This window comes from Polypterus senegalus, chromosome 7 (assembly GCF_016835505.1).
Source record: "Polypterus senegalus isolate Bchr_013 chromosome 7, ASM1683550v1, whole genome shotgun sequence".
Classification (NCBI taxonomy): domain Eukaryota; kingdom Metazoa; phylum Chordata; class Cladistia; order Polypteriformes; family Polypteridae; genus Polypterus; species Polypterus senegalus.
Genome location: NC_053160.1, coordinates 86,083,606 through 86,098,104, shown reverse-complemented (window position 1 = coordinate 86,098,104; position 14,499 = coordinate 86,083,606). Strand labels below are relative to the sequence as shown.

Genomic DNA, 14,499 nt, shown 5'->3' with positions numbered 1-14,499 from the left:
ACATTCAATACATAAACAGTCCTTTAGGATCAGAAATTACATACCCTTTCATGAAAGCACAGTGAACATGCTTTTATATCACCAGTACAAAGATTGTAAAAGAACAGGAAAGACCCATTGGCACCCAAGGCAAATTAATAACCACTTTGCAAACACTGCAATAGCTCATTCTCCCTTGGCATGTGTCACATTTCTTTGCAGTATTAGCAATGCAGAGAATCTTTGAAAGGCCAGTGTGTTTTGGTAAGTTTGAAGAGTATGCCTTACACTAAAATTGCTCCTGAATACTTTTTAGTCAAAGTTTATTTTTTGAAGTGAAACTAGGTAAAATACATTTTTCCTTAACAAGTGTGTTATCAATGATATTAGATAATGCTCTTTAGGTTTTGCAAACATCATATGTGCAATGAATTACACTAATTTGTGATTAACTGCACTGCTATGTCCAGTAGAGGTTGACCACTTAAACTACAAATCACTCCATAGCATCATTGTACTGGCAAGTCATTTTAAAACGACAATGATATATATAGTATGTCCACTTATATTGTGCCATCAATCATCTGGGTCAGGGCAAATTTCTCAGTAGGACTGAGGTATAAAGTTGGGTGAGTTCTACCAGTTGCAAAAGCTGAAGCTTTGTTTATGGACACTAAAAACTTAATATGTTTTTGAATATAAATTAATATTCCAGGCAAAAAAAAAAAAAGGTTTTGCACTTACCATTCTGAAATATGTTCTTTAATGTTTTGCTTGTTGCCTAATGTGTTTCACTCCACTCACGTTGCTACTGAAGATATAATGTCAACAATGACATTCACAAACTAGTGCATTTACCATAAAACTGGGCAATTGAAAAGAATATTTTTCATTTCAATAATGCTAATAACATTTTCAAATATGTAATTTTAAATATTTAATCTACAGATTCAGAACCCTAATGTACTTTAACATTATTACATTTAGCTTCTCTTACTTTGTACTGCTTGTAAAACCTCTTGTTCAGAGATGCTGATTTTCTTTGTTTATTTTTTAGAGGTTATGATAGTTGTTTTCAATAATTGTACTCCGAGGCTGCTTAAATATGACAAGTGAGTAAACAATCATAGAATCCTAAGCCCGTATGGGTTTAATGAGAAACTGTAAGACTAGAATAACTGATGCAGAACCTACAGTGCCTATAAAAAGTATAACCCCCTCAAAGCAATAAAAGTTTTCACATTTTATTGCTGTACAACACTGAATCACAGTGGATTTAATCTGCTTTTTTTTTTTTTTTTTACTATATCTTCAATGAAAAACATGCTAAGTTAAAACAAAGCGCTGCAAAGTTGTCTAAATTAATTACAAACTATTACACACAAAACAAATGACAGCATAAGTATTCACCCCCTTCAAGTCTGCATTTAGTAGATACATGGCTGGGAGCTGTTACAACTGTGGGCCTGTGTGATCATCTGGACACTGCAATTTTTCCACATTCTTGGTTGTAAAGCTGTTCAGGTTCTTTCAGGTTGCCACAGGGATTGTGAGGACCACTTTTTCAAGTCCTGACACAAATTCTCATATGGACTGAGATCTGGACTCTGACTAAGCCATTCCAGGACATTAACATTGTTGTTTTAAATCTGTTCCTGTGTATCTTTGGATTATGTATGGTGTGATGAAGCACAATTGCTTACCGTGAGAGAGGAAGTGGTGTGTAGAATCTCTAGTGAAGATGAGCCAGACAACATTTACCTAAAGTCTCAAAAGGTTGATTTTGATGCTATCATAAATTACTGACTTAGAAAGTGTATTTTGAAGTATATAAGTGTTTTTTGATTTTTACATTTCATTCACAAAAATTTTTTCTCTAAAGATATGCAGACTACGTTAACTGACAACTTTAAACTGGCCACAGTGTGAGTGAGTTTGTTTGTGAGAATGAGTACCATGAGGATGGTATAAAATGGTGATCTGGTCATGGCTGTTTCCTCTCTCAAACCAGAAATGGAATAACAGGGTTAGATAATTTAAGCTTTTAATAAAAGTATTAATGCTTTGGTGAAATATATATATAGTGTGAGTGAAGAATGGATACAAACACTAAGGCTTTAACAATCCGAGAATGAATTTGTAGGCACAGATGAATAATTAATGGGTATCCTTTAATCATACTAAATTTATCGAATTAACTAATTATTTTTAAAATTAAACTATTAATTTAATGATTATCGAGAAGTTGCTGTCAGGGTTTCAGTTCTACAGTAACAAATCCACCTATCATATAAAACAATTACCTGACAAAAATCTACTCTTCATTCATCTCATAATCAGCATATTATCTTAGAGACTCAATGTTCATACAATGTATACTAAAAAATTGTTCTCACTAGTCGAAGTACAGACTACCACAGTTACTGGTGAGATGTCAAACAAGACTAAAATCAATGATTCATTAGTCTGTTTAACCAAGATTATAATAAACTAAAATACTGATAATAGAAAAATTACAACCGGATATTAATGTTACTATAATATAAATGGAGATCACATCCTTCACATCATTACATTTCAAAGAAAGACAACATTTAAAAAGGTATAACAAATCTGTTAACTGTTTATTTAAATGGATGTGATTTCAGATTTTTTACATATCTAGCATTTACAACATTGCACTATTAAAATGAAAAACTAAAGTATTCTACAATAGTTTAATATTATGGTTTAGCACCTTTTCAGAATTTTATAGCTTCACTCTATAAAGCTCTTATCCTATATATTTGTACAAATCAATCAAGAGAAGAAAGTAGGTTCACAAATATTTTATATACTGTTACAACTTATTTTAATATATGTTCATACTGTATTAACTGAAAAAAAAACAAATTCTTTATAAAAGACTCTTATTTTAAATATTGTAATCTTAGCATATATGAATAAACACTAATTCGTCTTTTATTTTATTCCCATACAAACCTTAATGTTAGCTATAATATTTGTAGCTATTAAATATACAAATTAAACTTATTTTTAAGTGGGATTTACAAGAAGCCTAAAAGCCTGAGGTTCATAAGCAAGCCCTTTGTAACAATTATCATTTCTACCTACCTACTTTGTGTTTTCTTTTAAATATTACAAATATAAGTTTCTACTTTCAAAAAATCTGCTCATTGAACATTAATTTCAATATATCATATTAAATACTTTGATTATTTTGCTCATAAATCCATTTAATTATATAATAAAGCTTTCAACAGTGCATTGTCTAGCCAAAACTATATGCTGTACATGATATACTGTACCTTTTACATATAAACTTACTATATTGGGAGACTGAGTGATCTAGCTAAGAAGAACAAAGTGAAAATATACTGGCAGCAAAAAAGTGGTTTATACAAGAAGCAAACTAAACCAACATGGGGATCACAAAATGAAGCTTTTCAATGTTGTTTAAAAGCACAAATAATGAATTACTTTCAAATAAAACATGAGCACAGAAATGCACTTAAATTTTACATGTGTAACCAGTACATTTTGCAGTGTTAATAATGTCACAAAATGTTAAAATAATTCTTTAAAAATGTATTGACTTGATAGATAGATAGATATGTACTTTATTTACACTGTGCTAGAATAACTGAAAAGAAAATATAGTGAAGTCAAAATAAATAATATACACAGGCTAAGTTTCTCTTGGCTAAAAATCTGTGGGACTCTATTGGCACAAAAACAAACCTCTTTTAATATCTTAGCAATATTTAGTCTACATTTATATTCTTTTTTAAAATCAAACTTCCAAAACAGAATGTTCACTGTGAATCTTAAACTAAATTAAAATAATAAAAAAACATAATTTCATTATAAATAATGTACTAAAAACAGACCAGTTAGTTAGAAGGCTCACTTTAAAACTGTTTCACATGCCTCCTCTTACTCAGTTTATATATTTTCTTCCTTTAACTTTGCTCTTTATATTTTTTATTTGTTCTCAAAGATACAGCCTTCTACCATCTTATATCTTTAAATAATCTATCATAATTAACATTCCTGCAAGGTATCTCAAGCTTTATAAAAAGACAAATAATAATCTAATAGTGCCACAATCAAAGCTGACAACAAATCATAATAGTAAACTCTGCATGTTTAAAATAGAAGTGCATACACACCATTACTAGACACTGGGATCTGACATCAATGATGGACTCACTTTTTTTAACTGATAATATTTCAGAAAGTCACAGTAAGTCCATTAAAATAAGACAAATACGCAGCTCTCTGTTAAATTTAATCTTCAAACAGATTTAATAACTTACATTTGAATGCATTTAATTAAGTTGCCTATTTCTTGATCTTATTTTAAATAAATAAATTAAATCAGCAGCAAAAAAGTTATTTTAAAGCTTAAACAGTTATATAATAATGATTATCATCATCAACTGATTTAAGGCATCAGTGCTTCAAGAAAATTTCTACATCACCCAGATTTCCATTTTATCAATCAAGTTAAATAATAAATTTCACATTATTCTTCCAGACATCATTTATAATGCTAAAGTGGTCTGGTAGGATCCTCATTTTCAACGTGCCATCAGCTCCACAAGAGAAAATGTGACTTGTTGGACCAGCCTCTATCTGCATCACTCCAGTTCCAATGTTTCTGAAGATGGATTGCCGAGCATGTTCATTGAGGAAAGTGTGGATTAGAGTACATGTAGACATACTCCAAACCTGTTTGAAAAAAGAAAAAAGAAAAAAGAAAAAAAAAAAGGTAGAAATAAAATCACAACTAGTGTCATGAGATGCCCGATGAAATTATTCTGTTATGCCAAGTTGATATTTATATTTATTTATTTAGAATTTATTATGATTTAATATGATTTTCATATTGACTGTTGATACTTAAGATATAGTTGCTGAAAAAAGATGTGCATTGTCCATGACATTCCACTATTTTGCTGCTATTTGATTTTTTGCTTATGAACACTTCAAAATCATTTCAGTTTTTTTGTCCCGTGCCTCCTGACTCAACAGTATGAGAAAACCCCCAAAACAATATACTAGTCAATGCACCTTGATTTCTAGTTATGCTAGCATCAAACTTTTTGAGATTACCCCTACATTTTTACCTTCAAGGCCCAAAAAATACTCATTTTTAGACCATACAATATTTTATGCAGGAAATTTTACACTTATGATAAAGAGTAAGCCAATAGGTGTCTTTACAGCAAAAATGATCAGTAAGACTTGAAGATGCGCATAACACAGGGCAGTGGTTTACTCTGTAACTGGTTAGGGATCAAAGTTACTCTTTTTCACAAAACTTTGAAAAAATATGGAATCAGTAATACAGTCATGTGGAGTGTGGTTTTATTCTATTTCAAGATTGCTTCTCAAAATGATGATAATATTTTTGATATTTGATTGGATATAGATGGTCTTAGCCATCTAAGATCCACTCCCAGAAGGTTAAAAATTACAAACCATTGAATAGGCCGACATCAAAGTCTACATTATTTTATCATTTTATCAAACACACTATATACATTGTGTGTGTGTGTTCTCCAATGCTCTGCAAATATACCCTGATAATGAATATCTACAGTAGTTCTGTTGTGCACACAAGTAATTCAGATTTAAGACAAACACAAGGGCAAAAATACATACGGTAATGCCACTTTTTTACATGTGGGGATTTCTTCACATATATGCATTAATGATTTTCAATAGTACTATTGCTTATGTACTGTCATTACCAGCCACATCCCAAGTGTTTGCCTGCTGGCCTAAAAGATACACACTGGAGGTTAGTCTGGTGTGAACTTGTGCAAGTGCACTGTGATGGACTGGTACCCTATTCATTTTTGCACTGGGGTGGAAGGTGCATTTTTGCAAAAGTGAAATTTTCTTTTATTTATGTTGACAACTCTGCTATAATATAGTTTGCCATGTCCAATATTTTAAAAATATCCAAATGTCTTTGACATTATCCCAAATATTTACATCAACACAAAAGATGTTAGTAGACAATATATCAATGCACTTTTTTCCCCCAAAAAAATCCTAGCCTGGCAATGAATAGCAGGGCACCAAACCCCCATAAAAAATGTATTTGCTAAAACAGTATGTTCAGATATTTGCAAAAATAAACAGGTGGATTAGCTCTGGTTCCCTGCAAAATGAGAAATGGTAACATATTTTTAGACAAGTAATTGTTGAGATGTCATTGTAATTTTTCTCACCTTCATATTACCCTCTGCAGATCCAGTTATAAAGTGTCTTTCAGTTGGATCTACAGCAACAGCCTTGACTGGTGAATCATGAGCCTGGAATGTTTTTTGGAGCTGTCTTAGGCGCAAATCAAATATACAGATAAACCCTTTTCTTCCTCCAGATATCAACAGCTGATTCTTTGGAGCATATGTGATCACAGTAGCCCCACTCTCATGGCAAGTAAAGGCTGAAAGAAAACAAAAAAAGAAACAAAAGAGATTATCTCCAATTAAAAGCCTGTTAAAAATATTTTTCACCTGCCTAAGCAATATAATAAACTCTAATATGCACAGAGATCTCGTTTACACCACTATTTTTGTGTAATGACTGATTTATTGTGTGTACTCTGCTCCACCATGCGTTGGTTCCCTTTGACTGTGGGTTTTTATTCCAATCAATTACAAAATCAGTGTATCATTCTTACTTTAAACTGATATCACTGCTTATTTAATAATATTTTCTTTTTTAATAGTCTTATTCTAAGAAATTGTAAAATGTTTATATTTTTTCTTTTTAAACCCCCCTTTTCCTTATAATTTGCTCCCTTAACTGTGAAAATTTACATCAGTATCATATTTGTTTATTTATTTTTAAGAAACTTAAAGAACAAACAAAAAATGGCCATGAAGTCATTAATCCCCTTTAGCATTCAATATTTTTTGCATTTGGCTCTGTATCACATAATGTCAAACAACATGATTTGGCAAACTCTTTAGAAAAGGTTAAACTGAAAATAAAACAGCAAAGGAAATTTTAGCATTTAAAGCTATAGCCAAAAAAAAAAATAAAAAAATTTGAAATTTCTTATAAGTATTTGTATACCCCAATAACTACACAATGAGATAAATGAAAAGAACTAATGATGTACTAATTGTGTAATCGGTTCAAATAAAAACTTGCAGTCAAGGAGGTCCCCAATTAGTGCACTTGAAAAACAGTGATCTAATGTATAGCATGCAGCACTTTATATTAACCAAACATAAAACATTATTATTAGGAAGTTAAAATATACATAACAAAGGAAAGTAAAGCAAAATGACACCTTTTATTGGCTAACTAAAAAGATTACAATATGCAAGCTTTCAAGGCAACTCAGGCCCCTTCTTCAGGAGAGATGTAATACAGAAACTGGAGTTCCCTGTGTTTATATATACACTAGGACAGAAAGCAACATTTTTAAATCTTTAAGTGAGAAATCTTAAATTTGAAAAATGAATAGATTCCTTCAGGCTAGGGTTCATTTAACAAGAGAGAAGAATGGTCCTTCTCTCACGAACAAGGGTGAACATGATACAAGGGGGTATTATAACACAGTGTCACTAGTAATCAGTCTGTTTCCGACCTCAGACAAAGTTTGTGGAGTTTGCACTTTATCCCGCTGTCTGCATGGATTTTCTTTGGGTATTTAAACCCCTATTGCTTTCAAAGATGTATGTTACGTTAACTGGTGAGTAGAATGGAGCCAAAAATAAGTTAAGTGTATTCTGTGATGGACTGCTGTTTCAACAACGTTTGAATTTTGCCCTTAGTAAGCAATAAGTGAACCAATAATTAAAGTTTAATTAAAGTTATTCATTTTTTTATTTTTTTGGTGAGGGAGCAAGGGGGGTGCAGTGCATTTCAGAATGTATTAGGCTACCAAAAAAAAACCACGCAAAATGAAGATCAACATATTATCAATAATTACAACCAACAAAGGATTATATTAAAAGACATCTCAACATCAACCTTAAATAATCAACTCTGACAGCAGAAACACAAATGAATATTCATAATTTTCAAATTTTTGTTCACTGGGCAAAGATCTAAATCACACTGTTTATAATTAATAGACATAATTAATGATGACATTGACAACTACTACAAAATAGTAGAATGTACAAGTTCACATACCCTTTAAATTTTGTCACAAGAAAAAAGTAGGCTAGAGGCACCAAGCACAATGAAAACCTTGCAAACTCCAAAAACAAATATTTATCTAGAAACTGCCTTAAGCATATCACTGGAAAAACATGATTTTTGAGAATTAAGTTTAGTTTGCTATAAATATTTTCATACTATAAAATTTTTGCAAAACTGCCCCACCTGCTGGGAGAAGGGTGCAGTGCCCCAACTTGTCCTGAATGCAAGCACACCACTGGTGATATTTACTACATTACAGGTCAATAACAATTAATAATAGAATTTTACACTTATGTAAATACTTCAGCAGATAAATGTTAATAATTGATAACCCTTATTGTGACTACAGAAAATCAGTAATGCTATATACACGATGTTGAGCAAATAAGTTTTTAAGTTTGTACATATTTATAACACTGCTTAACATTCAAATTGCAATCTCTAAATATTTCTGCTAATATTATTTTACAAGCTTCAAAGAAGACAGTCAGTTGATGAAAACAGACTTTCGAGCATTAGAGAAAGTTTTTATGGCAGGAAACAGACTCACCATGTAATAAGCTACTGGCTGGTGTCACCAGAGTATCCCAAACACAAATATTCCTATAGTTAAGAAAAAATTGATACACAGTTCAGGTTTTTTATTATAGTAAGAATATATCATTTTTTTACAAAATGGATAGGGTAGCCACTATCCAAGCTAACAAATCAGGTATATGCACACATTTAAAACCAGGTATGTTATAAGGTTAAGGTACTATAACACGATTATCAGTTTTCAGTGCTAAAATGGTAGTGACATTGCTCAACTGATAAAAAAAAAAAATACTATTACGTTGCTAAATAAATAGATCCAAAATCATCAACAAATCATTAACAAGTGTTACCTTCCAATAATTTAAATACCTGTTATCACTAGACTGTCCAGCTGTTGCCAATAAAGATGATGATCCCACAAAAATAAAGTCATTTGCAGTCTTGTTGTGGCATTGTAATGTCTGCAAAAATTCATCAAAAGACATATCAGAGAAAACAAATGGGAAGTGTCTAAATGAAGAGGAAATGCATTATGGCTTGTACTTACCAAATATGGCTTTGGTGGGCCTACTGCATTTGTCTGCCAAAGGCTAAGATATCCATCTGCATCCACAATGCCAAACTAAATTTAAAAATCAAACATGCAGATGAAATAATATGGGTAATACAGTATATTACACTATATATTAACATTATGGTATGTTTAGGTTAGCCTTTAAATATACAATTTCATATTACAGTATAAATGACTGACTGGTCTGAAAAAATATACCTGAACCTGAGAACCACAAGGAATTTGCGAGAAATCATGGATGAATTTTTGTGGTCAAATGACACAAAAATAAAACAATTGTTTCTAAATTTAAATTGATTCATCTGGTGTAAAGCCAACATGGTACTACATACATTTAACACTCTGCCTGCCATTAAGCAAATCAAGAAAGATGGGGTAGGTCAGTCTGGCATTATCTATTTTACCTGGCTGGAACTCAAGTCCTGGCTTAGAAAACTGTTGTCAGACACTCTTATCACTAGTTAAAAGTCTCAGTTTACTGACTGAGGGGAGGCCCATCCCATCTGCAGCCTTATCTGATCGATAGATTGATTCCAGCCAGGGAATGTAACAGCCAGGGACATCTCCTTCTATAATGCAAAATGGACTGAAGTTCTGAACAAAGGACCATAAATCCAGGATGCGTAACACTGACAAAACTTTGCACCAGTGGTTATCCAAGAGGATGGACTTATGTGCACCCAAGAAGCCAATAACACAACTTCTTTTCCTCCCTATAAAACCCTTGTAACAACATAAATAATTTCTCTTCCCTCACTATGTTACAGCTTGACCTGGTTATAATTTGGCTGCCCATAGCTGATAGGGTGTGGCCGTAACAGAGGTCAAAGAAATCCCTTTACTCCAGAGGTCAACTATGATGGAGTGAAAAGGTGGAATAATCGTCTGTGTTGGAGTTTGGGATGGGTTACCATTAGTCCAACCTTCTTGAGGGACAGTAAGGATAGGACTGAGAGAGAGAGAGAGACTGTACATAAGCCATGCGTTCGCCTTGCTAATGATGGTCACTGACTGATCAGTAGTTGACTTAGAAGGTGTAACTTTGATAGCATCCAAGGACACTGTGGAAAACTCTCAAAGAGAAAACTGCAGCACTTCCCAAAACCAGAAGGTGGAACCAAAGGTGAAGAAGACCACCACCTGAACAAGAAAAAGAAAGCGCGCCAAATATACTTCCAGCGCCAAAAAATACTTCCATGTTTCTTGAGAAAGCCGAACAGAAAAGAAACCTAGTATTACTCACCTAAAACCATAAGTATAGACTGATTAACTGCAATTTACAGGACAGGACAAAGCCAGCTAATGTACAGTACTATGGTATTGGTGTTATCTGTAACTAAAGAATATCTTGTGAAGGATCACTTCTGGCTATTATATGTTTCTCACCCTAAATCCAAAAGAAAAGGGCAGAGCAGCAGCCACCGCTTACACACACACACTCTTACACTTCAAGTGTGAACACACACACTGAGACAGAGAGTTCGGTGTGGTGGGGGTTGGTTCCTGAGACAGGGAAAATTCAGTAATCATTCAATTTGAGATTTCAGGTCAATGTCTTTATTACTGATGTGATACAATCAGGGACAGCACACTGGTTAGTTATGCTGCTTTGAGAGCAGTGTTCTGGGGATGAATCCCAGCCCCATCATTGCCTATGTGGACATTATATGGTCTCTCCATGTCTCTGAGAGATTTCCTCCTACTTTCCAATAAGATGCGTGTTAGGTTAATTGTTGACTATGAATTGTGTTTGTGCCCAAATGAACCCTGTGATAGACTGGCACCCCATCTAGGGTTTGTTCTCTTGTTGCAGACAGGCGCTAACTCCATGTGACCCTGAACTTCATAAGCAAATTAAAAGGTAGATTTAGGGACGGAATAATATAATCAGAGTAAGCAATACATTCAATGTAATTATTATAGCATTTGCAACATTATGTTCTCAGCCGCCTTACTATTAGAACTAATGCATCAGTGCTGCTATATTTATTTCATATTAAGCTAACAGATACAGAACATACAGTATAACTAGGTTTATAGTCTGTTCACATCGGTCATCAATAGAGATTTACAAAATTTAACACTGTAAAGTTAGAAAGTGAAAAGAAAAATATAAAAAAATCCCTAAAACAGCAATTAAAAGACTAAAACCTCAAACAATGAAATTAAAACTGAAAGGCAAAAATATTTACCTTGTTACCCTGATAATTAAATCTTAACCTTGTAACTCTTGAATTTCCAGGAGGCCGGAAACAAATGATCTGTTGGGAGTGACCCCATTCAAACATCCGAACACTGCCATCTTGAGCTCCTGTTAAATCTTAAAAATAAAATCATATGATTAATGAATGGTAATGGAATTTCATCCACTTACTAAACACTCTGCATGAAGGTATATTTTAAACAAATTAATGGTAGTCTTCCAATACTGCTTTGTTTGTAAAGGCTAAGATTTTAACAGTGAAAATATTTATTCTGAATAAATATGACATTTAGCTTTGGAGTATTTATAGTTCTCGATCACTTACAAACTTTTATAATTTATTAACTAAAAATCCCAAACCATACTGCCATCTACCAAACTATAAACTAATTTTGCGAAACTATAAACACTATTCCTCTATTCTGACACATGATTCACATTGATTTAAATCTTTGTGCAAAATTCTACAAACAAATCCCTTCATGTATCATTGACTTCATCATGTGCTCATTTAGAAAGCACTGGCTTCAATATCGTTAACTCAAGTCAGCACAGCTGGCACACATTTAGCACACAATTCCCCAGGCCCAAAAACTACAAGTTAAAATTATTCACACACCAGTCATAGCCTTAGGATAGATAGATACAGTAGACAAAAGGGCCGTGAGTTAGTTCACTTGTTTTGGAAAAATGGATCAACCACCACAGGCAGAAAGAGGAAGAGGATACAGGAGGGGAAGTGTAAGAGGGCAAGGAAGAATAAGAGCAAGGAGATAAAAGGTTGCAAATGAGATTTGTGTAATGCTTGTTAACCATGTCCTTGTGCATAGGATGTCAAAGGCAGAATCTGGTCAAAGAATGCAACCAAACCTGAGCTGCTTCACAGTAGCTTCTATAATAAAACCTTCAGAGAGGAAAATAGATAGGTCATTTATATACTACCCTCTACTGTAACTTTGGAATATTGTACACTGTTAACATAAAACTACATGTACTGTATGTAGCTGTTTGCTCTATTGGACTGTATGCTGTCTGAAATGCAGTGAATTACTGTACCATTTCACATCCTATTGTTAAATGGGTAGTTAGTACTTGCAGTATATTGTTTTCCAGAATTGAGGAACAACCACCTGGTGGAGGCAGAAGAACACTATTTTCTGAAGAGCAAGAGAGAGTGATAATCAATATAGTTATAACCAACACGATTCGCTTGCGGGAGATACAACAGAAGGTTATTAAGGACAAAGAAATGTTCAGAGGTATTGATGCAGTCAGCTTTTCTACAATTGACTGCATTCTTTGAAGAACAGGTTGACAATGAATCAGGCTTATTGTTTTCCTTTCAAAAGGAACTCCAATGGAGTTAAAAAGCAACACCTGGAATATGTACAGGCATGATTTTTTTTATACTGTGTGAAATATTTGAGCGTAGCTACAGTATGTATTACAGTACAATACTGCACTATATAGTGTAGAACAAACTGTATTTATGGCCTCCTTTTTGTGTACTCTAGTAATGTGTTTCAGAGCAGTCATTTACTTTAATGTGTGTCATCTTTTGTAGAGAATCTTTGAAATAGAAGCAAGACACACTTCTCATGAGCTCATCTTTTTTTGATGAGACAGGTTTCAACCTCACTAAAAGGGGAAGTTGAGGAGTCAAAATTGCCAACAAGCCATTACGTGGCCATGTGACACCCTGTGTAGTGGGAATTGGGGCTGTCAGCCTACACTCTAGGTGTCTAGAAGGCGGGACCGAGCGTGACCAGGATGATGGTGTAAGACAGAGACACGGACACAAAAAAGGATGGGTTTTTGCAAAAATAAAGTGAGATTTTATTTACAGGTGCACTTAAAGAAAAACAAAAATAATGCCCTGTGGAAAATATATATCTATACACAGTCCAATACCGCAAAGGACACACAAAAACAGTAATGCAAAGGAGCCAAAAAATAATTACAATATATAGTATTTACAGTGCTGACTGAAAGGCAGTCTTCCTCTGCCGTAAACCAAGTCAGCTCCTCCAAATAGTATATAATAGAGGGTTTACCAAAAACAAGAATATTCAAAAATACAGAAAAAGAAAAAAGTGTATATACAACATAAACAGTGCACCATTAACCACAACCCAATAAATACCTCCAACCAAGATAATTCAGAAATATTTATACAAGAAAAAAAATATTTATAATAATCAAGGCACAAGGCGCAGCGCGCTTGGTAAACTCAAGACAATAATTTACTAAGCACCTCTCTCTCTCTGCACGATCTAGCCAGAAGACCCTCTGTGGAGGCTGGAAATTCCCTTTTATATTCAGTGCTCTCGTGCCAACCAATTAAGCTGCTAAACATTATCCCTCCACGGGCACACGATAATGTGGACGCGTCTATGAAGAGTGTCATCTCCTGCCCCGCGAGGTATACTGTTGTTCTCTCCTAAAATTAAAAGTAAGCCCTCCTTTTCCTTCCCTTCCCCGAGCTACTGCCCAGACAACTGCCGATACAGGATCCCTTTTCTAAGCCGCGGCAAGCCCATTTTAACACACTTAGCAGTTTCCCTTACTCTTCCAGTGCTAGGAAGTCGTGGTAGGCATGTGTACGAGTTGGAGACATGTAACGCCATCCCAGCCTTTCAGTCTTTCCACTCTTAGGCCAGGTTTATAATTCACGCGACGCATGGTCCAGTGGACGCTACTGCTACGCAAGTGTTTTACTGGTTATACACTCACCTAAAGGATTATTAGGAACACCTGTTCAATTTCTCATTAATGCAATTATCTAAGCAACATGGCAGTTGCTTCAATGCATTTAGGGGTGTGGTCCTGGTCAAGACAATCTTCTGAACTCCAAACTGAATGTCACAATGGGAAAGAAAGGTGATTTAAGCAATTTTGAGTGTGGCATGGTTGTTGGTGCCAGACGGGTCGGTCTGAGTATTTCACAATCTGCTCAGTTACTGGGATTTTCACGCACAACCATTTCTAGGGTTTACAAAGAATGGTGTGAAAAGGGAAAAACATCCAG

At 34.0% G+C, this 14,499-nt stretch overlaps 1 protein-coding gene across 8 annotated transcripts in view; it reads right to left on the bottom strand.

Moving 5' to 3' along the window:
• Positions 1 to 1,264: 1,264 nt before the first annotated feature.
• LOC120532692 (dmX-like protein 1) overlaps positions 1,265 to 14,499 on the bottom strand; it is a 315,909-nt gene continuing 302,674 nt past the window's right edge. For all 8 annotated transcript variants that reach the window (XM_039758971.1, XM_039758975.1, XM_039758976.1 and 5 more), the window contains 6 exons: positions 11,461 to 11,588; positions 9,242 to 9,316; positions 9,064 to 9,155; positions 8,708 to 8,760; positions 6,225 to 6,442; positions 1,265 to 4,713 (listed from right to left, as the gene is read on the bottom strand). In XM_039758971.1, the coding sequence (XP_039614905.1) occupies positions 4,489 to 4,713; positions 6,225 to 6,442; positions 8,708 to 8,760; positions 9,064 to 9,155; positions 9,242 to 9,316; positions 11,461 to 11,588 (791 nt within the window). In that variant the 3' untranslated portion in view covers positions 1,265 to 4,488. The remainder of the gene's footprint in view (positions 4,714 to 6,224; positions 6,443 to 8,707; positions 8,761 to 9,063; positions 9,156 to 9,241; positions 9,317 to 11,460; positions 11,589 to 14,499) is intronic.